We start from the raw sequence: 25,362 nt of genomic DNA on the forward strand, positions 1-25,362 counted from the left end.
TGTGTGTGTGTGTGTGTGTGTGTGTGTGTGTGTGTGTGTGTGTGTGTGTGTGTGTGTGTGTGTGTGTGTGTGTGTGTGTGTGTGTAATACAGAGCTATTTGTCGGTATTTATCAGATGACTCTGGTAGCTATCTTAAATGTCTATGAATGCGAGTCGGTATGTTTACTAATGTTATTTCCTCGATTACAAACAGGAAGACAAAGTGAACAGATTCTTAAAAAAAACTTTCATTTGTAAATTTGCACCAAAAATTGTTGCCTTATATATACATGTATATATATAAATTTCATTCAGCACTTACCAAGCTAGCGTTAACGCACGAAACTCTCGGCCCTCCGAACTCTTGTGGGTTCGAAGAAGGACTTATATGTATATATCTCTCTCTCTCTATATATATATATCTATATCTCTATATACATCTATGGCGGTGCTCCAGCATGGCCACAGCTCATGAGCTGAAACTAGAAAATGATATGAAAAAAATATATCTATATATATATATATATATATCTCGAGATAAATATATATATATATGTATATATATATATATATATATATATATATATATATATACTTAATCTATCTATACATATCCATCCATATATATCTCGAGATATATATATATATATATATATACATACATATATACTTAATCTATCTATACATATATATATCCATCCATATATATATATATATATCTATCCCTATCTATCTATACCTATCTATCTATCTATGTATCTATCTATATGTGTGTGTGTGTACTGGACGTCACCAACTGTGTAAACAACATGAAATACGAAAACGAGTTAAATTTGCAAACAACAAAAGAAGAAAAATGGAAAACAGGACAAGTAAACAGAAACGACCCTTCATCAGTCGTCGCTGTCTATCTACTCATTTAGAGCATTGAATATATATCCACAAGACCTCAAAATATACCGCGGAAGTTGATATGATTGTGTAGTGTATATGGCTGTCGTAATTATATCGGTGGCGTACGTGATATCATTGAACAGAGGCCAACCTTTTTTTTTTTTTACTAACGTATCCTTTCATTATATCTGTGTTGATGTAGCCCTTGTGAAGAACACAGATGTTAAAATATTTGGATACTGTAATCCAGACATGTATAAATTGCTATTAATTATGTTAGAAAGACAAAACTTCCAGAATTTAGTAAATCGCAAGATGCATAATTGAAAAGTTGATTGTGATTGTTTTAAAACTACAGTTCTTACAAATCTTGCCTACCCTAGTTAGAGAATCCCTGTAGTAGAAAGTATAAAATTTTCTTCTATATTTTAGACTAATATTAATAACCTATTTGAAGATTATCTGATTAAAATAAGCAACACCACTCAGTTATGATAAAGCAAAAAATATAATTGAAGACTACACCAGATAATTGTGCGAGAGATTTAAAAGTAAATCTAGAAAATTCTAGACCCATATGTAACTTTACACTTAAAAATTATCAACTTGGCGCATTGATCTCTTCAACACACAAACATTGAGACCAAGTCCGAATGCTTACATTAGGAGTGGATTCCACAGTTTATCGGACCAGGTGTGGTATTTAGCGGAATCCACTCATAATCTAAGCATTCGGACTTGGTCTCAATATCCGTGTGTGGAAGAGATCAATGCGCCAAGTTGAGAACAATTTTTAAGTGCAAAGTTACATAAAGGGTCTAGAATCTTCGTACAGCACTTAAACTAAAAAAAGAAAGAAGTGCTAGGGACGAAACTCTGGGTTCTCGAGTCACTTCTAGTGCTGTATAGATTAGATAACACGATTTCATTGGAATATATCTGATACGACATTTGAACGCAAGATCCTCAGGACCAGGCATGAGCAGCCCTTTTCGAGAAGCGGGGCGCATTACAAAAAACAATTTTTCCGCACGACGTGCCAGTTTTGCAGTTGACTGCTCACCATCACAGTCGTAGCTGTGGGTTTTAGCTTAAAGTTAGCCATTATTGAGTGGATATATATATATATATATATATATATATATACAGCGGAGTAAGCACATGAAATGTGCAACAAGGTGGAAAAAAGAGTATTCAAATACCAGAGGTAGAGTAATATGCTTTATTTAAAAGCTGCAGAAATATAACAAAAAAAACCGTTACTCTAGAGTAACGGTTTTTTTGTTATATTTCTGCAGCTTTTAAATAAAGTATATATATATATATATAATCATTGCCGCTCCAGCCATGACCACACCAAATTTTCAAATTATATGTAGCGTTCTTCCATGACAACCGAAGAAAATTTGGCTGCTATTTATTGCACGTCAAGCGACTACATAGGCGCTCCGTCGCTGGCTCGTGATAGTTGCAGTTTAGTCCCTCCAAGATCACTAACTAGTATCGAGTAGTTAATTCGATTTCAATTTAAAAAGGGGTATTCCAACGAGGACTACTGTAATCCTTACCCCCATCCACCAAAAAAATAGTAACGCTTGGAAATACTGATCTTTGAATAAGGAACGAAAGCGAATATATTTAAACAAAACAGAACAAAAAGAATAAATAATTGCCGCACGAGCACATCTTAGGAGCAAGATCTAGTTAACATATGTGTGCCTTAATGTTTAGGATTTTTTTTTTTTTCACGTTTTTTGGAGTTTGATAAAATAAAGTACCATGTTTCAATGGAATCGACTGGTCTCTTCCTTCAAAACTGTTGGCCTTTTACCAAAAATCAAACAGAATTATTCCATTCCCAAAAAGAATACAATACAGAAATCGACACAGGTACATGTCTAGTACATTTTTTATCGACCCCAGAAAGAATGAAAAAGTAAAAGTTGATTTCGACGACGATTTGAACTAAGAATGCGAAGTCTCGTAAATATATAGGATTTTCGTCTGATTCTCTGCGAACTTGCTTTAAATCCAATACTTTGTACAAAAGGAAAATAATTAAATACGTGACCTTAAAGCGCTAAAACAGATTTTTTAGAGAGCAATAGAGCAAAATAAAAGGAAATTAGCGAATAGAAAAGTTTTGATTTTATTTCTATCTCCACATTAAGTTGTAATATATGTAGAATAGCGACATTAGAGTGTCCAGGCGGTTAAATGCTGTCGTAACTCACCAAAATCCTGTACCACACTGACCAAACAGATGACAATCATAATATTTGATAATTGCAGGAGTGTTTTTTTTTTTTGTTTTTTTTTTTAGTTAACAAAATAATGAAGTACATAATATCTGGCTTCTGGTCCGAATATTGACACAAATTTTTCTAAGGCGACTAACATATATTAAAATGCGAGGTAAGCAAAAACGTGAGAAATAATCACCAAATAAAGCCTTCAATACATACATGCATATTGTATACACACCATTAAGTTTCATTCATTGGAAGAAGAAAAAATAGTACAAAGCTATGCGCATGTAATTAAGCATAACGATGTCATTGTGCGTGTTTACACACACACTAGATTCTCGATGAGAAATTATTTTTATTGTTAACAGTAATAAACACAACTTACCGGCAGCGTCGAAAACTTCTGCATCGACCTGGTCAGTGAGGAGACACAAAAGACCAGTGTAACCTTTGCCTTTCATATTCTTTACTAATTCTTGGTGTGGGATGGCTTCGTCAGAATCCCAGAAATCGATTTCGACTCCTTTCTCTCGAAGCAAATCGATCCCTGCAGGTGGAATTCTCCGTGTTATGTACACCTTGTTAGCCATGGTCCTTCTTTCTGATGAGTCTTCTTTCCTCTTTGAAGTCGCTGCTTTCTCAGATTCAACCTTCACCTTCTGTTGTCAGCAAGCAGGAAATGATGAATGATAAAGAATGAAAGAAAAAAAGCGAGAGAGAGAGAGAGAACGATGAGAAAGATTAAGAGACAAGCAATACCACTCTAAGCAAAAACTAGCAGAACGACCAGTTCCAACGTATTAGACAACAGGTGCCTCTTGTTTTTGTCCGAGTGGTGTGCAAGGCTGGAAGTCAGGAGCTAAAATGAATCGCCTTCCCACCGCTGGCTATAAATATATATATTCATGTATGCAATCTATTGATAAATGTACATTTGCATACAGTGCTTTTGTCCCATACCACTCCTCTTTCCAGATATTTCTCGTGGTTCTTGTCTCCTCCCACAGGATTTCCTCCTACTACACAGTCTCGAGTCGACTTTTTCTTTTCTCTCACTCCAAATGTCAATATGTGTGTATGTGCACGTACAGTGTTTACGGTTTTATTGCTATCAAAATTACTTGAAAACATCCAAACTCACACGCACAGTAAATATATACAGAAGAAATTTAATTTTTAAAATGAATTAACTAAACAATGAGGAAAGGAACTACGGTTTTTATATTAAACCCTGGTCTATATTTCCAATTCTTTTCTTATTGTAACTGGTTTATTATTAATAATTCAATGATTCATTCAGTTGCTTTTTCATTCTGTAGATACACAGAGTAGCATTGTATCGCATAAATATATAAATAATTTTTATAAATACGTACATGTAACGTTCGATCTCTCGGCGCATATAGCTATTTCTGTTTACAATGAAGCAGACAGATCACCTAAACCAACCGGCAAACCTGTGGTCGTTTAGTGTCCTTGACATTTTGAAGGTCGTTTAAATTAGCATACTTAACATTGAGGAAATAACACACCCTAAAACCTTTGTTAAGTTATAATTTTCTTTTTATGACCGTGAATCATTTTTTCCTCTCCTTTTTTATTTTAAAAGATCCTATCTTTTTTCTATTTCATCTCGATAAGATATTTTGGCATAACTACAGGGTTTTACCCACCAGATTTTGGGAAGTCATAACTTTCAGAAAAATGAATATTTTTTAATGAAATTTTCTATGCATATAGTATTTACTATGTAGAATCCGAATATACAAAATGTTCATTTTTCTGAAAGTTATGACCTCCCAAAGTCTGGTGGGTAAAACCCTGTAGTTATGCCGATATTTTGAGGATCTAGTTCAAAACGGGGGCACCAGTATTTTCTTAACGAAACACTTTGAAACTTGGGACACTAGTAGAATGTGTCATATAAAACATCTTTTTCTCTTAGTCTTCTTAAGAAAAATTATTATATTGCAATTTATTTCATGTTAAAGTTAGGGTTAGGGAAAACGTGTGTTGCCTCTCTGCAAAATGTCAGAAGTAATGGACATTAAATACGCTTTACACCGCTTAAACTGCCAAAGGAGTAAGTATAAACAGCTGAATACTTGTCAGTGATTGGTTGAAATTATCGAAATAAGACAATTTTTTACATGAAATTAATTCGAATACAAAATTTTTTTTCTGTTCTATAACACAAAATAGATAAGTATACGAAGTTTGAAAGTCTTTCGGTACCAAAAACACTACATAAAACATAAATGAAAACTGGTGCCCCCGTTTTGAACTAGATCCTATTTTGATAATACAGTTTTTCATTTTTTCCAGAATATTTACCTCTAGTTTTAATTTAACTTTGGGAATTTAATCCTAAATCCCCAAGGTATGTTTAAAACAAAACCTAGTCATACAGTCATCAGATACAACATTAATTTATATTAGTGATTAAAAAAAAAAAAAAAAAAGTGCAATGATTTCATATAAATTACTAAGGAGAAAAGATAATCAAATTGCGTAGTGGCTTTCATGCCACTTTATCGCAAACATATGTGAATTGACTACAATCAGGAATCGAAACCTGTTCGCCAAAGTAGATACAGAGATTATTTAATGGTGGATGAAGAGAAGGAAAATTTTATACAGCATATACATCACCCCCACACCAATCTACCTCATCCACCAAGAAAATAAAACCTGGTGATCCGGATTTCGAACCACCAGTTATCTTACCACGTAGACTCCGCTGCACATAGAAGTAGTTCTTATGATTGGTTCTTAGCGAGGCAAGAAATCTCAAGTTTCAAAACAAGGTTGTTGCAAATGTGACGTTTATTCTGGCTCAGACTCTATATCTGACGTTTGAGGATGTGGTATGAAATCTAATCACCTACCGTCACACACATACACACACACACTGAAATTCGAACCGCTGGTTACTTGGTGACATCATACCAAGTAGTTGTCACAAAATCTACTTCATTTATTTTTACATGTGTCTATATACTACAACTAATAATAATAATGTTTGGTACAAGACTAACAAGCTCGGGGGAGAGGATAAGTCGATAACATCGACCACAGCATTTATTTTATCGACCCCCGAAAAGGATGAAACGCTAAGTCGACCTCGGCGAAATTGGAACTCAGAACATAAAGACAGACGAAATACCATTAAGTATTTCGCCCGACGTACTAATGATTCTGCCAGGTCGCGCGAGGCCAGAATTTGTGACGGGGTGGGGTGTATTAAATCGACCCTTGTACTTCAGTGGTACTTTATTTTAACAATCCTGAAAGGATGAAAAAGAAAATTTACCTCGGCAGAATTTGAATAAATACCGCAAGGTATTTTTTACGACTCAAATGATTTTACCAATACATCACCCTCCCTGCTAAAAATAATAAGATATAAACGAAGTACCATTTATGCGCCAGACAGCAGCTGTTACATCTTGTGATAGTTGGCAGCTGTCTGCGACTCTAGTATGCAAGCAACAAGAACGTAAGATCCGCAAACAGAACAATCCCATACTTTGAGAGAAGTAGTCTTTTTGTCAGAGACGATATCACCAATATGATAAAAAGAAGGCGGTGAGCTGGCAGAAACGTCTGCCTTTCGTCTGTCTTTACGTTCTGTGTTCAAATTCCGCCGAGGTCGACTTTGCCTTTCATCCTTTCAGGTTCGATAAATTAAGTATCAGTTGCGCACTGGGTCGTCTCATCGACTGGTCTCCTCCACAAAAATTTCGGGCCTTGTGCATAGAAGAGAAAAGAATATGACAAAAAGAAGGGAGATAATTATCAAAGTAAAATGGACCTAAAATAACATCTTAAAACAGTGGTTGTCAACCGGGGTTTATGTGACTTTAGTGAGTCCATTTAGGATTCTGTTGTTAAAACCTATCTACAATAAATTGGTTATACTTCTACAATGCACAAGATGTTTTAACGTTTTTTTTAATACAATTCTCTTGAAGTATCGGAACCTGCCAGTGAACTCTCTTCCAGCCTGTGGTGTTTAAGACGTTGGAGGTTGCTGGGCTGCTAACTACGAGGTTCTTGTCATCGTTGGCGGCTCGCCTTACCGAGGTGTCACGTGATGCCCGTGAGAGTGCTTGGCTTTTCCAACGCTTTAGCCTCGTCATTGCCCGTGGTAATGCCGCAAGCGTGTGCTATTGCTTCAGTAGGTTCCGTTCAATCTTGTGGTGTACGACCAATTGAGCCAATTGGTATTGCATTGTTTGCTTGTTTGTTTTTTTCTTTTCTCCTTTTTTTCTTTTGTAAAATATATTCCTTTTCACTGAATTATTGCAAATTCTCAATGATATTTAATTATATAAAATACTAGCAGAGATACCAGGCGTTGCCCGTGTTACATGCAATTGAAGAATGAGACTTTTCTGTTATATTTTCTGTAAGGAACTGGAATACCTATTATTCGGATTTCATCAAAATTACACATGAGGGTTCTTTCTCTCTTCACACACCGTAAAAAAAATTCTAATCATGACACATGTATCCCATACTATTGATCTTAATGCGCATATTCCAAAATTTCAGTCTTCTGGAACCTGTAAAAAGGATTTTGCTCCTGAAAAATGGAGCTCGTGGAGCTCTAAAATGTGGGAATGAAGGCCTCTATTGGGGGTGGGGGTGTTAATGTCAACCAGAGAAGTTGAATTGTTGGGAATGTTTTTGACTTGGGTCTTATAGTATGCCTGTATATATGTGAGAGTATAGTGTCACTTTAATAGTTTCAGTATGAAATTGAAAGTATTAAAGTGAAAGTATCTGACATTACAGTAGCGTCATGTTATTGTTTCACTTTTGACACGTAATACTGAAATAGTGGAATAGTTTTAGTATTAAAGTGAAAGTATCTGACATTACAGTAGAGTAATGTTATTGTTTCACTTTTGACACGTAATACTGAAATAGTGGAGGAGATATGGTATTGGTGTGGGCACGAACCCTAATTAAGGCATGTGGACCTTAATTAAGGCATGTGTAAATTTGGAATGAAATTGGTTGTGTAGTTCTCGAGTTTTGGGGATTCACACAGACACACATTCTCATCTTTATATATATAGATATATACATACACACACCCAAACACACATATTTATGTATATCAATATAAATACATGAAAGTCAATGAAGTTTGGTAAAAGAAGGTGATCATGTACATACTTTCTTGCTGTTGTCATTATAACACCTCGTTGTAAACAATATTCCTTGTTTTTCCTTGTGGAGCATATGCAAATAGGTATGTTTTGCTTCCCACTTTTGAGCAGCCAACATACAGTTGTCCAAGAGAAGACCAGCTACAGAGAGGGTTTGACCCTGAGATTTGTTAATGGACATAGCCAAAGTGACATGAAGGGGGAATTGCAGTCTTCTGAATGTAAAAGGAATGTCTGCTCCAGATGGAGTAAGAGGAATTCTTGGAATAAAGACGTCATCTACTTTTCCACATCCAGAAAGAATGGTAGCCTCGATAACGTGTGACATCATCTTCTTTATCACGAGTTGTGTTCCATTGCAAAGTCTTGGTGGTTCCAGATTGCGGAGTAGCACAACAGGCGCTCCAACTTTAGGTGATAATATGTGGGAAGGTAGTCCAGGAGGCTCCAACGAATTGAGAAATTCAGGAGGATAGTTCACCACTTCATTTGTATCTGGAACTGTATCAACAGACTTGTAAGTTTGAAGATTGCCGGGAAGAGAATGCATAAGCTGTTGATTAGTTTTTGTAACAGCAACGTTTTTTGGAGCTAATATTGCTCTTTCACACAGCCAATTGTGATTTAGGTAGTTTTCTTTGAAGTTGGGAAAGACTTTGTGTTTGAGGTCATCTACAGAATTAACAACAGGGCAAAATGGCCATATTTCCATTTCTCCTGCAGCGTCGAGAGGCACCTTGCCATCACCAATTGTCAAAATGTCCTGTGCAAACTTCTTGGACATTTGGTCGCCGTGTAGCTGAGCTCTCATGTTAGTGTTAAGACTGAGGATGGTAACATGATGCCACAGGGTAGAGGACTTTAGGCATGCTTGGACCTCATCTGCTCTAGTGCCTTTTGGAATGACAGGAAAAGCTTGCCTGAAATCACCTGACAACAGAAGCGTAACACCTCCCATTGAAGCGTGACAGTCTCGGATGTCTTTCAGGGCTCTATCTAATGCTTCCAAAACTCTCTTGCGAGCCATGGTGCATTCATCACAGACAATTAAATGACACCTTTGAAATACCTGCCCCTGATCTGAGCTTTTGGTGATGTTGCATGAAGGCATGTCGGATGCTGCTAAATTGAGAGGGAGTTTGAAAGTCGAGTGTGCTGTCCTGCCACCGGGTAACAAAGTAGCTGCAATATCAGAGGAAGCCAGAGCTACTGCAATGTCCTGATGCTGCCTAACTTATGCAAGGAGAAGCTTTGTTATAAATGTTTTTCCTGTCCCTGCAGGAGCATCAAGGAAGAAGATTCGTCCCTCACGCTGGCGTACACTGTTAATAATAGTTGTGTAGGCCTGCAGCTGGTCCCGAAGTAATTTGTGCTCGTTTTCAACAATGTAACATCAAAAATATATAAATTTTCATGGGGGTTATGGCCGTTATGCATAGAATATAATTTCCAAATTTACGATCTATATCTATATATCTATATCTATACATATACGTGTATATACATCTATATGTATACATATACATCTATATAAATTATATATATATATATATATATATATATATATATATATATATATATATATATATACATCTATATATATATACATCTATATATATATACATCTATATATATATACATCTATATGGATACATTTGTGCAGATATATATATATGCATGTATGTTTGTATATATGTATGTATACCTGTATATATGTGAGAGTATAGTTTCACTGTAGTAGTTTCAGTATGGAAATGAAACCATTAAAGTGAAAGTATCTGTCATTACAGTATGGAAGTGTGATTGTTTCAGATTTGAATGAAATTGGTTGTGTAGTTCTCGAGTTTTAGGGACTCACACAGACACACACACAGACAGACACACACACACACACACACATTTGGAATATTAATATAAAAGTTAGTTTAAATAAAATATTTTTTGAGCACTGAAGTAGGTCGCGCGCACGCGCACATAACACATACACACACAGGCACGCACATGTAGTAACGCATGTATGCATTCATGTATTCTTTTTATTTGTTTCAATCATTTGACTACGGCCATGCTGGAGCACTGCCTTTTCGTCGAACAAATCGACCCCAGGACTTATTCTTTGGATGCCTAGTACTTATTCTATCAGTCTCTTTTGCCGAACCGCTATGTTACGGGGACGTAAACACACCAACATCGTTTGTCAAGCGATGTTGGGGGACAAACACAGACACACAAACACATACACACACACACACACATATATATACATATACATATATACGACAGGCTTCTTTCGGTTTCCGTCTACCAAATCCACTCACAAGGCTTTGGTCGGCCCGAGGCTATAGTAGAAGACACTTGCCCAAGGTGCCACGCAGTGGGAATGAACCCGGAACCATGTGATTGGTAAGCAAGCTACTTACCACACAGCCACTCCTGCACCTATTTGTATGTAAATTTTGCAAAATTCATGAATTGAATGTAGGAGGAAAAATATGTTTGCGGGTTATTAACATCACGCCCTGGAGGAATGAATAAAATGACAGGAGAATATCATCAAATTTATACAAAACTGTTTGATTGAATATTCTTCTTTCTCTCTTTTTCTTTTCTTTTTTTCTGTCGTCTTCCTTTTTCGATTTTTTCTTTCTTTCTGCCTGTTATAAAACTTAAAAACTGATGATGTCATTCCATCAACGTATGGACGCTGGTTACTCTCGTTCATAGTTTACGTTTAGGTTTCTGAAATTTTGAATTTTTAATCACCAACGAATAAAACATTTATACAATCGAATCGCGCTCTTCGTCTTGACTAATAATAATAATAATAATAATAATAATAATAATAATAATAATAATAATAAATTGTCTGTTAATAGATATGTCTGCTCCACAAGATCAAAATGTCTCAAGAAAGAAATACGAAAAGCTTTCTCACTATAAAGATCTGCAAATTGAAATCACAAAAATGTGGAAACTTAGTACTACGATAATACCAGTAGTAATTGGTGCATCGAGAATGATAAAGAAGGGAGCTAAGAAGTATATTAAGCAACTCCCTGGTAACTCCAATCTCCTTGAACTACGAAAGATAACCTAGATGGGTACAATCCATATACTACGGAAAGCACTCTCCATCTAAAATGGAATAAATGTAGTGATAATTGTAGCATGCATAGCAAAACAAAAGTGTCCTTGCTACTCTTGGCCTCCGGAAGATGCCCGGTACTAAGGCAGCTGAAATAAAGTTATATTGAAAGGAAACCATTAATAATAATAATAATAATAATAATAATAATAATAATAATAATAATAATAAGGATCTATTTTAAAACGGGGGCCACAGTATTTTCTTAACGAAACACTTTGAAACTTGGAACACTGGTAGAATGTGTCATATAAAACATCTTTTTCTCTTAGTCTTCTTAAAAAAAAAAAGAAATCCCTAAGTTATTCCATGTTAAAGTTGTCATATTTCTGTAATTTCAACCAATCACTGACGTCCATTCAGCCGATATACATTAAGTGCCGACTACATAAACAAACGATTCTGAAACAATTCTATCGGTGATAAAATTATTATTTCCTTGTCAAAAAATGGCTGAAACATATTGGCTGTAGCTAATAAACCTTTCTATTATAGGCTAACCCTAACCCTAACCCTAACCCTAGGGTTAGGGTTAGGGTTAGGGTTAGGGTTAATTGTTTCAGAATCGTTTGTTTATGTAGTCGGCACTTAATGTATATCGGCTGAATGGACGTCAGTGATTGGTTGAAATTACAGAAATATGACAACTTTAACATGGAATAACTTATGGATTTCTTTTTTTTTTAAAGAAGACTAAGAGAAAAAGATGTTTTATATGACACATTATACCAGTGTTCCAAGTTTCAAAGTGTTTCGTTAATGAAAAATGTGGCCCCCGTTTTAAAAAAGATCCAAATAGATAAGTATACGAAGTTTGAAAGTCTTTCGGTACCAAAAACACTACGTAAACATTAATGAAAACTGTGGCCCCCGTTTTAAAATAGATCCAATGATAATAATAATGATGATGATAATAATAATAATAATTCTTTCTACTAAAGGCACAAAGCCTGACATTTTGGAGGAGGAGATAAGTTGATTACAACAACTTCAGTGTTTCACTGGTACATATTTTATCGACCAGAAAGGATGAAAAGCAAAGTCGACCTCGGCGGAATTTGAACTCGGACCGTAGACACGGACGAAATGCTGCTAAACATTGTGTCCAGTGCGCTACCGATTCTGCCAATTCGCCGTCTTCAAACAAAAATAAAATATTGGAGGAAAGACGAAGATATGTTGCAGAAAAGTACGAAACCACATTATAAAGTAAATCAGAGACGAAGGTGGAAACTTTTGAGCGAAATTTGGTGAATGACAACCATTTTTACAGAGATATCCATGGAAAATAGAGCAAGAATGCTCTGCATAAATATAGACGATGGAGTGGGAACTCTATAAGGCCAATCAACCTTCTAGAAATAGTGCCCAACTCACCCTCATATCACACTCTACCGCATTAACTAAGTGGTACTCCGTCGGTGACGACAAGAGTTCCAGTTGATCCGACCAACAGAACAGCCTGCTCGTGAAATGAACGTGCAAGTGGCTGAGCACTCCGCAGAGATGCCTAACCTTAACGTGGGTAGTTCTCAGGAAGATTCAATGTGACACAGAATGTGACACGGCTGACCCTTTGAATTACTGGTACGACTCATTTTTGTTAGCTGAATGGACTGGAGCAGCGTGAAATAAAGTGTCTTGCTCAAGTATACAGCGTGCCTCCGGGAATCGAACTCATGACCTTACGATCGTAAACCGAATACTCCTAACCACTAAGTCAGACCCTTTCTCTCCTACTATACTAGCACGAGAAGAACTGCTTTTAGCAATGTAATTCTTCATAAACGGTAAGAAGTGATGGTCACAACTGGAATGTGTTTGATCATAGGTCTGCTTAATCAGGGCCGACATGGTACTTACCATCAACGTAACAATGCTTTCTAATCTAGGCACAAGGCTAGCGGCAATTTTTGAGGGGAGGGGTTAGTCGAATACATCGATCCTAGTACTGGACTGTTATTTTATTTTACTGACTCTTGAAGGATAAAAAGCAAAGTTGACTTCGGTGGGATTTGAACTCACAACAATATAATGATAATAAATGAAGACATCAAAGCATTCGTAGTTATAAAGGAACTGGGAAAACTCCAAGAAACTGTTCAGATCGGTAAATGTGAAAGTGAAAATATGGCCGTAACAAAAACTTCGGAGAACAGCAAATGAAAGGGTGTGTGTGTGTGTGTGTGTGTGTGTGTGTGTGTGTGTGTGTGTTTAACAGAGAGGGAGATGAACAGACAGACAGGGAGATGTGGAGATAATATATTGTATGAATAATATATAATTCCCGGCTGTTGTATGGCTTATTTGATGGCAGTGCATCAGCGTGGCCACCCACCACTGGCTGGAACCAGTAATAGAGAATAAAGAATTACATAAATATTTTATGTGTGTGTGTGTGTGTGTGTGTGTGTGTGTGTGTGTGTGTGTGTGTGTGTGTGTGTGTGTGTGTGTGTGTGTGTTCGTGTGTGTCTGTGCTTTAAACAAAAGAAATTTTAGATTCTCTTTCTCTATTGCTAATCATGGCTACCTAGACAAGTTGTTTCTACTTCATTGAAATTATTCGCAATTCAAGGAGAGGTCGAAACCAAAATCATTCTGTTACTATTGCTGCTGCTGCTGCTGTTATTGCTGCTCAAATAGGTTCCAGCTGTGACCATCTCGTCTTTTTGTAATCGATCCTCAGTCGAAGCTGCCAAAATGGCCTTCATAATACCTTTAGATGGTGTAGTGGTCTGTTTGTATCATGGTTGTGGAGCCATCTAAGGCTGTAATATCATTTGAAAGAAACATGGTATAAAGAACATATATATAAAATAAGGCTGTAACTTTAAATGTATTTAATGCCGGCCACGCGTATATATACAAGCTGAATGATAAATGGAAATGGTTTGATACGTGGAGGCCATGATCTCCTGTGTGTTGCCTCCTGTTTGCTGGTTGGCGTGTGGTGTGAGAGAGCCAACTAGATCGCGTCTTTGCTCTACGACGTCAAAATGCCAAAAGAGGAAGAGGTGAGTCTCTGAACCTTAGTGTTGCATATGCCCTCTATTGTCCAACTAATTAGGCAACCGCCGTCAGAGGAAGTAATTGCGCCAACACACCTAATCTCCATAGTGATACTAAATGCGTACAGGCAGGGACGGACTGTACCGAAAAGTTCTCACTGGAAAACATGTAGAAGGACCCGCCTAATCTTGAAAATTAGCAAAGGAATCATATGAAAGCTATACTTTTAAGTAGCAAAGAAATCGCTATACGTATCCTCGCCACAACATATATATGCACAGTGAAATATATAATTATTCATATATAGTTGAATGATATAGACACCATGTGAATTAAAATCTTAATCCTTTAACAAACCGCATATTTTTAAAAGCTCAGTTAGCCCAGACAGCAAGCAATCGAAAAAAGCTGTTTCTAGTTTTCCACAAAAAGCTTTTAGTATGCGCAGAAGTTGCAGCAAGTTAATCTTTTTTGATGTTTATTAACGTAAAAAGTCTCGAATATCTCATTTGATAGCATGAAGCTTTTTTTAACTTATTGAAGGAGATGGCGACGTAGACGGTAAAGGCTCCTTTTTACCATATCGCACGGTCGAACACAAAACAAGATATATATGTAAGAGACGACCGTGCGAACTCAAAAAGGAGATATGGTGACGAATGGAAAAATAGAGGACTCCTTTTATTTAAACGTGTCACACGGTCGAACATACAAATATATATCAAATGATGATATAGATGATATGTCATGCGACGATAACATAGATGACCAGTAATGAAAGACCACAACCGTATTAGATGAATAACAGAGATATTTATTATAGCGTTAAAGATGTATGTCTGTGTGAGAGTGTGAATGCGACATATAAGAACATAATCAAAGACAGGCCGTCATACAAAGAAAAGTGTGTATGTGAGTGATACATGTATGAATGTTTACAGCAGATAGAAAGAGAGTCAATAACACGTGAACAATTATACCAGTTCTTGGGTACACAATAATATGAATCTGTATGTGAAGTGAGTTGGCTGAGTTTGGCAGAGCTGATCACTAGTTGTGATGTCGTGGCATCGATGCCGGGCCGTGATTCTTGTTATACAGATGTTCGTCGCTGGCCGAGAATTTCTTGTCTGTTTAAGAACTCTTGTCTGTTTATTTACCGTGGTGAAGCTGAGTCACCTAACAGAATCGAAGAGAGAGATGTGCCGCGGAGGTTTGGTTTGGTGTACATAGTAAGTCGTGTTGACGCTGGTGGTGTAGAGGCTGTTTGGTAGTAATCGTGTTGGTCATGACAATGATGCTGGATAGTAGTCGTAGACTTTTGTTGCTGATGTGGCGACGGCGGTGGTCATCGTGGCTGGACGAAGCTGTTGAAGTGGTCGCTGGAACTGCTGCTGCTGTCGTGTGGTACACGGAACAGTTCTCAAAGAGAAACTGGACCGAGACAAATTTGGCCGCCGAGTTAAAGCTATTTATAACAAACTATTGGCTCACCAGATGGTAGAAATATACTCTATCACGTGACCTTATTAGGGGCCGTGATTGGTCAGTTTGCGTTCTGGCGGGAACGGTTCGAAGAAGTTGCCGATTCGAATAATGATCAGTCACGTGATGACAAGGAATGGGTTCTCTACTACGCTCGCATTTATTTATATTTAAATGAGAAGATTGTATGTAATGGCGATAGTAGTTTTGTATCTAGTGACGATAGGTAGTTTCACTACATATATAAGTTGGAAGGCTCGTCGTGAAGAGACACGAGCCAAGTGCCAGTAAAGAAACTTATGACTAACTCAACCGTTAGATATATAATGAGAATAAATTTATTAACAAAGTGAAACTGTTTGTGTCTGTGTGCGCGTGCATGTGACATATATAATAACACAGTAGATAAACCAGGCCTTCTGATACAAGAGAAGGTATACAACAATGTGAAGTGACGGACAGTCATATAAGCAATAGTGTGTATACAATATGTGAGTGTACAAGTGTGCGTGTGAATGAGAGGAAACACAGAACATAGAAAGAGTGTCTGTAACATAGACAGTAAAAAGTCTTAAAATACTGAGATAGAGAAATACCAGTTCGTATTAGAGTTACACAAGATTTAGAATGTTCATACGCATGAAGTTGTGGTCAAGGAGCAGAGCTGTAGTATCACACTATGTGTGTTGAGCGTCGAATGCTGTGACCTGTGTTACCTGGTATAGTATATTCTGGCTGGTTAGTTCTGACTGTTATTCGTGAGTGGAAACAATCCACTCAACAGCGTCGAGATAAAGCCGCTCTTGTTGATGTTGGTGTTGCTGGCGACGACAATGGTAGACAGTACATTGGTCGTGAAGACGTCGGCGCTGGAACTGGCTGTAGCTGTGTTCTGTACGTGTGTGGTCAGCGACCAGACCTGTGAGAGATATGAAATTGAAGACGTATGTGGTCAACGACCAGACCTGTGAGAGATCTAGAATCGAAGACGATTGCCGTCGTTGGATCGGGCTTATTTATAGGCGAAAAAAGGGCTCACCGGAAACCCAGTAAAACTCTCTATCACGTGACTTTATTTGAAGCCACGATTGGACGTAAATGCCCCCTTAGCAAGCAGAACATGGGGACAATTGCCGCGCAAAATAAGAACCAATCAGGATAGTGGATAGAAGGGTCCAAGGCAACCGAAGGCTAGATGTTAGCAGCTTCGTTATCATTTATGATTGAATGCCCGAGAGAGAGAGAGGTTTCACTACATATTTGTAGTGAAACTAACACCTCGATCGCCATTAAATACAAAACTACCTATCGCCATTAGATACAAAACTGCTATCGCCATTACATACAATCTTCTCATTTAAATATAAACAAACGCGAGCGTAGCGGAGAACCCATCTCCTTGTCATCACGTGACTGATTAATATTCGAAGCGGCAACTTCTTCGAACCGTTCCCGCCAGAACGCAAACTGACCAATCACGGCCCCTAATAAGGTCACGTGATAGAGTATTTTTCTGAAGCATTCGGGAGCCGATAATTCGCTATAAATAGAGCAACTCATACCCAGCAGATTTGTCTCGGTCCAGTTTCTCTTTGAGATCTGTTCCGTGTACCACACGACAGCAGCAGCAACAATCAGCAGCCAGCGACCAGCGACCACTTCAACAGCTTCGTCCAGCCAACGATGACCACCGCCGTCGCCACATCAGCAACACGAGTCTACGACTACTAACCAGCATCATCGTCATGACTAACACGATTCTACGACTACTACCAAGCAGCCTCTTCACCACCAGCGTCTACACGACTTTCTATGTACACCAAACTAAACCACCGCGGCACATCTCTCTCTTCGATTCTGTTAGGTGACTCAGCTTCACCACGATAAATAAACAGACAAGAATCTCAGCCAGCGACGAACATCTGTATAACAAGAATCACGGCCCGGCATCGATGCCACATCACAACTAGTGATCAGCACTGCCACACACAGCCTCAACTACTCTCACATACAGACTCATACTATTGTGTACTTAAGAACTGGTATAAATGCTCACGGTTATTGACTCTCTTTCTATCTGCTGTAATAACTCACATACACACACATGTATCACTCACATGCATACTTTTCTTTGTGCGACGGCCTGTCTTTGATTATGTTCTTATATGCCGCATTCACACTCTCACACAGACATAAACTTTAATGCCATAATAAATACCTCTGTTATTCATCTAATACGGTTGTGGTCTTTCATTACTGGTCATCTATGTTATCGTAGCATAACATATTTGTATATCATCTTTGATATAATTATTTTGTGTGTTCGACCGTGTGAAACGTTTAAATAAAAGGAGTCCTCTATTTTTCCATTCGTCACCATTTCTCCTTTTTGAGTTCGCACGGTCGTTTCTTACATATTTTATAACGGAGAATAAATCGTCGCTTATCAGTTCATTTCATCTCAAGTGTATATCCATTTCCACATTTCCCTTAAGCATGCAGGCGCACTTACTTCCCTTGACAGCGAGTTTAAACAAGCTGGCCAATAGAGGGCATAAGCAACATTAAGGTTCAGACACTCACCTCTTCTTCTTTTGGAATCTTGACGTCGTAGAGCAAAGATGTGATCTAGTTAGCTCTCACACACCACACGCCAGCTAGCAGACAGGAGGTAACGCACAGGGGAAGAACATGGCCTCCACACATCAAACCATTTCCAATTATCATTCAGCTTGTATATATACGTGTGGCCGACGTTAAAGGCATTTAAAATGACAGCCTTGTTTTATATATATTCTTTATACTGCGTTCCTGACAAATGATTTTACAGCCTTTTGAGTAGAGTCACATTAGACGGCTCCACAATCATGATACAAACAGACCACTACAGCCCATCTAAAACTATCATCGTCGTTATAAGGGTTATCACGTCTTTGTTGTAGAGATATCTGTCCACAATGGAACATCTGCCGTTTCTTAGACTATTGAAAACTGCCTAACAGTTACGTTTGTTGTGCTATACTACTTCGTAGAGGTTTGTAGTGATCATTAGTCTGCCAATGAAGGCAGTAATGTCGTCATGCCTTTGTTGGGATGTTTGTCACTTCGTAGAGACAGTGAGTGCTTGGTGTGATGTGCATGCTCTAGCTGAATGTGGGTAGCTCTTGTGTGCAGGAGATTAGTGACTAGAGAAGGGGTAATACTAGTAGTAGTAGTAGTAGTAGTAGTAGTAGTAGTTATTGCTGTTTTCGTCATCGTCTAATTTCAGGGTAGTTCTGATGGCGCAGAGAGAAGGTTCTTACTAGGAGCTAATGGGGGCGGAGATGGGGTTCAAAGTTAGATCGAAGTCGATAAATGTTGGTGTAGAGGAGAGAAAATTGTCCAACAAATTGATTTTATGGTGCGTTTAAAAAAATTTTTTTTTTTATGGAGTTGGGGTCGGTGAAGAATAGAGGTATCTTCGATTGTTGAGTTACTGCCAGCCACATCAATTCCTGCAATTAATCCACCTGGAAATCAATATTGTCGAATGGACCCCTTGTAAAACTGGTGCCAAGTGGGATACCGATCATGAACCAGGGAAGAAATGGATTATGTGGCAGTTGTTAAGGGCAACCTCCTGATGTGTTTCCTATGGTTAGGGGGCCCTTGTTTGTTTTATCCAGTGGCAAACAGCTGGAAAAAGTGTCACTACTCAAGAGAAGATACTGTGGGAAACCTTGTGTGAGTGAGAGAGAGAGAGAGAGAGAGAGAGAGAGAGAGAGAGAGAGAGAGAGAGAGAGAGAGAGAGAGAGAGGGAGAGAGAGAGAGAGAGAGAGATGTTGGGTGGAGAAACTTTTTGTCCTTAAAAGGAGGGCTTGCTCTGAATGTCGACCACAGAGTGACCTCTGCTAAAGTCAGCCCAAAGATCAGAAAATGGTATCAAATCAAGCAACGAAGTTAGGCTGACCATTTACCACAAATAAATATATAAATAAAAGGTTTTGGAGTGATGCTATCATTTGAGTAGGTCGTCTGACAAGATTCGGGAACTCATTGTTCTTTTGCTTACTGTGTGCAACTCAAGAGTAATCAGGATTCCTTCGCAGGCTGGTTGTCTTTAACGCGCCAGAAACCTCGCAACTGCATGATTCCGGGTTCAGATCCATTGAGTGACAACTTGGGCAAGTGTCTTCTTTGGGCCGACCAAAGCCTTGTGAGTGGATTTGCTAGACGGAAACTGAAAGAAGCTTGTCGTGTGTATGTGCATATATGTGTGCTCGCGCGCATGTGTGAGTGTTATTCGTTGTCGGGGAGGTAAAGAAATGCGAAACAGTAAAGAAAGGAAATAATTTTTGCAATGTTAAAATAAAAGTTGGGAGAACCAATGCCGAATGTAGACTTGATAATGCCTTAAACCAGTTATGAACAAACTGTGGCCTGCGGGAATTTCTGAATAGCACGCCTAACAAAAAATTACTTTTATCTTTTGTGTGTGTGTGTGTGTGTGTGTGTGTGTGTGTGTGTGTGTGTGTGTGTGTGTGTGTGTGTGTGTGTGTGTGTGTGTGTGTGTGTGTGTGTGGTCCGGCCAGCTTTATGATGTACCATGTCTCGTGCGGCCTGTTTTTCGAAAAAAACTGTCCATGTCTGCCCTGAACTAGATAAAGCTTGAATACCCAGGTCTCGCAAATATCGATATTATTTATGCCTTTTAATTATTCTGAGAGCCCTGCCGATTGTGAAGCCCTAGCTATAGGTTGTTAACCTTAGGCTTAAATTGGGCACCAGGAAGAATTTTGGACTTAGAACCAGTCTCTTCCGATTCTTCATTTCCCTCTCAATCTTTCCTATATTAGCTTCAAATTTTGGCACAAGGTCAACAATTTCAAGGGCGGAGTAAGGCGATTATATCGACCCCAGTACTCTACTGGTACTTAATTTAGCGACCCCGAAAGGATGAAAGGCAAAGTCGACCCTGGCGGAATTTGAACTCTGAACGTAAAGACGGACGAAATGCCGCCAAGCATTTTGCTCAGTGTGCCAACGATTCTGCCAGCTCACCATTGCTTATATTAACGCCGACTCATCATATCATCATCATCATCTCTCTCTTTCTCTCTCCCTCTTCCTTTCTATATGTGTGTGTGTGCGTGCGCGCGCGCGTTTGTGTGTGTATATATATATATAATTTGATATCATTTGAGATGCATATATCACAGAAGCTACATAGTCATAGCAAATGAAACTAAACAGACTTAATGTTGAGCAGCATAGGATTTATTCCTCCAAATTTGAATGAGAAATTCAAAGGTATGTGGATTCCATGAACGATTTTACATCGCCGGTCACATTTCCCTCAAAGAAAAATGGGCCATGAATATGCTTCTTGGAGATAGCGCAGAACACATTCGCTTTTGGTGAGTCCTTCTCATGCTCAACTGTGGCATGGGGATTTTCTTCGCCCCAAATGCGACCATTATGCTTATGACTTTGCCATTCGTATGAAATGTGGCCTCATTACTGAAAATAAAACGTTCCTTGAACTCGGCTTCTTCAAGTTTCTCTTGCATATCAACACAGAATTGTTTGCACTTTCGCTTGTCATTTGCTGTTATGGTCTGAACGAGCTGCAGCTTGTCAGGTTTCATTAGCAAGCGTAACCTCAGAACGCGCCAAACTGTCGTTGGAGGAATCTGGGTTTCCAGACTTGCTCTTCTTATCCGATTTTAGTGGTCGTCCAGATCCTTTTACCCTTCACAGACAGCCTTCCTCTTTGAATTTTTTGTACCATGTCCAAATCTGCATTGACGTAGGCGACTTTTTAGAGAACTATCCCACGCACGCTGCACAGTCTTGTTCGATTGTGTTCGCCTTTTCTCTTTCAGTGAATGCCATTTCTATACCTAAAAAGATAAACATATCAAACATTAAACATAAAATTTTGACCTGTTTCTACACATGCTGTTAAAATTTGAAGTCATTTGAACGAGAACTGGTAAGGTTATTAGATTGCGAAATGATATCAAATTTTTTGAAACACCATGTGTGTATGTATGTGTGTATATATATATATATATATATATATATACTAGCAGTATAATCCGACCATGCCCGGGTGTGACTTATTACGCCATTTACGATGTCTTGCTAGGTGAAAATCAACTAAAAAAGAAAGCGTTGCAACGAAATTAACCTTTATGATGTAAATATGTTCATAATTCAAAAGACGATGAAATTAATAGGGAAAGTCTGAAGGCTGTTTTGCGCAACATTATTAAGCGTACATAAATTTCATCCACCTAATTGGCTATAGAAATGCTTGTGCAAAACAACTTTTTGCGCTGCACTGATTATATATAGCAGGGTAATCCCTTTTTGCAGGAGCTAGGACGGCAATTTGTGATGAAGCAATTGCTGGCGATCTGTTGCTACACAGTTCTGCCAGAATTCTATCAGATTGGGCAGTAGATGTTGATGCACCATTTTGTATTATGTTCAAAGTAGCTTCTGGAATGTGGTGAATTGCTGCAGTCTGATGCTGTCTTTTTAAAGCGGTTGCTTTCTTTCCCCAGCAAGCTCTCTTCTTTGGAGGCATAATCTATGTATATATTAAACAGAACAACAAAAGTTATAATAGACGGCAGAGTCGGTAGTTTTCACATATCTGTAATTTTTCAGATTAACACCCGCACGATTACCCAACCCTGACCCTAAAACCCAAAACCTAATCCTAACACAAACCCTAACAGTGACCCTAAACCCTAACCCTAACCCTAAAACCCTAACCCTGACCCTAAAATCGTAACACTAACTCTAATCCTAACCGTAACCCTAAATCCTAACCTTAACCGTAACCCTAAAACCGTAACCCTGACCCTAAAACCCTAGTGAAAATCGTGGTATATTTACAAAACATTGACGGCATAACTACAGAGTTGTACCCCCCGACTTTGGACGGTCATAACTTTCAGAAAAATGAATATTTTTTTAATGAAATTTTCTATGCATATATTATTTATTATGTAGATTCCGAATATACAAAAATTTTCGGTGAAAGTGTTTTGGGAGGGGGAGGGGGGACAATTTTCGGAAATTCCACTTAAATTCCTCTTAATTTCCAGGAAAATGAATAATTTTTCGTGAAATTTTCTACAAATATACCTTGATGTATGTACGTTTCGAGCATGTAGGAATTTTGAAGGAAACAACTGCAGGTTATTTTTGAGAAGTGTTCCCCACTCGGTGGTGTTTCGGAGCAAGTTGTCCATATTTGTTCCATTTTTCTCTATCATGTGCGTATGTGCATCCGTAGATTTCTAATGAAGTAATAGGCAGTGAACAGAAGCCGTCATAAGAAAATTTACGTTAAAAATAACATGCACACGATTTTTTTTCTCAATAGAAATAAATTCCAAAGTAAACGTTTCTAGTAGAGAAGTAGAAGAGGACAGAAGTAGAAGAGGACAGAAGTAGAAGAGGACAGAAGCAAAAATAGGAATATACACGCACGGTTAAATATAGAAATTATAAAGGGCAGACTCGGCGCAGGCACCCTGTCCCTTCCCCAAGAATTTTAAAATGTTAGCTTTCGGAAACTTTTTTTTCAATCTTGCAAAAACACGAAGATTAAGAATAAACAGAGAAAAAAGTACACAAATATATTTTACATACCTGTCGTATACGTCGGTTTTTTTTTTTTTGTTTTTTTTTTCACTTTAAAGGTGGATTAATCCCAACAAAATAACATAAGTTTAGTCACTGTTTCAGTACGTGTTTGTGTTCTTCATTGATCTTATGTGAAATCTTGTATTAGTTAAGAATGTTTTTTTTTTTTTAATATTTTATGTATATATGTATCTAAAATGTGTATTGCTCAGCAATTTGAACAAAGAGGTGCTCAAATTGTCTAGTGGAGTACCTCTTCCGCCACATGAATTCTATTAAATACGTGGGAAACAGCTTGGATGAGGTACCATAAAATTGCCGATATTTGCGCTTAGCATGCGCCCACATTCCTTCTACATGATTTGTGTGTACACCTGTGGCTTCATCAACAAATGAAACTGAGTGGTTTACCGTTAAATGCAGGAACCCTTGCTGCTGCAAATTACGATAACGTGCCCATTCATCTGTGAAAATGATGCTCGCTGGACGGACATGTTGCCGGATAATGGATTCCAAGGAATCCATGGACCGGCTATTATCCGGGCATATAGATAAGAAGCAATTGGTGGGATTGTCCAATTCAACCCCACCCAACACCCAAGTGCCGTCGTAGTGTGCACCCCGCCGATACTTTCGGTGCATAAATTTAGACTCATCGATGGCAACCATGAAATCAGGGCCGCCAATCATTAATGGATTATCAATTAGGTGTTGTGCCAGAATATCTCAGCAGAAATTGGCCCAATCCACCACAGTGGACCAACACGCAATTTTTAGCTCATGCATAATTTTCTGCAAGGGTTCATCAATGGACCACCAATACAGAAAGAGCAGTATTGTTCTTAAAGATAAATTACTATTTTGGAAAAACGATCCTTTTCTAATGGAAAAGCGTTTTCGACACTGTCGAGCAGTGCACTTCCAACTATACCCATCTTGAAGTCGAGGAAATTTCACAAACGAACAATTGTGGCCACAGTCACAGACATGAGCTTCTGCTAAAAGTCCATATGTTTTCAGCCATTCAATTAGATGGTCCTGGTCACGGCTGATTTCAAACAAATCCAATAGGCGAAACGGAGGACATTGCATGATATTCATCTTGAAACCTTCCAAAGTGGCAACAGAATAAATTTAATTTTAGTGTGATAATTTCCAAAGTGGCAAGAGAATAAATTTTAGTGCTATAATTTCCAAAGTGGTAACAAAATAATTTTTAGTGCGATGTCGGGTAGAGAATAAAATGAAAGTGAAAATTGTGATGTTTCAGGGTTTCCAGTCGGACAGTGTAAAGTAGAAATGTACGGATGCACATACGCACATAAGAGAAAAATGAAACACATATAGACAACTTGCTCCGAAACACCACCGAGTGGGGAACACTTCTCAAAAATTACCACACCCCACCCCACCTCCCAAAACACTTTCACCGAAAATTTTTGTATATTCGGAATCTACATAATAAATAATATATGCATAGAAAATTTCATTAAAAAATATCCATTTTTCTGAAAGTTATGACCTTCCAAAGTCGGTGGGTACAACTCTGTAGTTATGCCACATTGACGAATATGAGTTATATTCAACAGTCTAGTGTTGAATAGCAGCCCAGTCAAGATGGTATTTTTTCTTCTCTTACTCTTGTTTTTTGCACACATCTACAAAATGACTTTCTAAAATGAAATTCCATTATGCAGCTGAGGAGTACATTTTCATTGCTACATTTTATGTAGTGTTCTCACTACATGAATAAATGAAGTTTGTACGAAACGTACG

The 25,362-nt window shown here is 38.1% G+C and overlaps 1 protein-coding gene across 4 annotated transcripts in view; it reads right to left on the bottom strand.

The window, feature by feature from the left end:
• The window catches only part of LOC106880959 (glyoxylate reductase/hydroxypyruvate reductase), a 131,281-nt gene that overhangs the window by 42,733 nt on the left and 63,186 nt on the right, over nucleotides 1-25,362 (bottom strand). For 2 of the 4 annotated variants that reach the window (XM_089360933.1, XM_089360934.1), the window contains exon 2: nucleotides 3,509-3,782. In XM_089360933.1, the coding sequence (XP_089217059.1) occupies nucleotides 3,509-3,713 (205 nt within the window). In that variant the 5' untranslated portion in view covers nucleotides 3,714-3,782. Of the gene's footprint in view, nucleotides 1-3,508; nucleotides 3,783-4,499; nucleotides 4,631-5,850; nucleotides 6,030-25,362 lie in introns of those variants that run through there. The other 2 variants (XM_089360931.1, XM_052972141.2) reach the window with 2 other exon arrangements.

The sequence above is a fragment of the Octopus bimaculoides genome, chromosome 12 (genome assembly GCF_046866305.1).
Source record: "Octopus bimaculoides isolate indiv1 chromosome 12, ASM4686630v1, whole genome shotgun sequence".
Classification (NCBI taxonomy): Eukaryota; Metazoa; Mollusca; class Cephalopoda; order Octopoda; family Octopodidae; genus Octopus; species Octopus bimaculoides.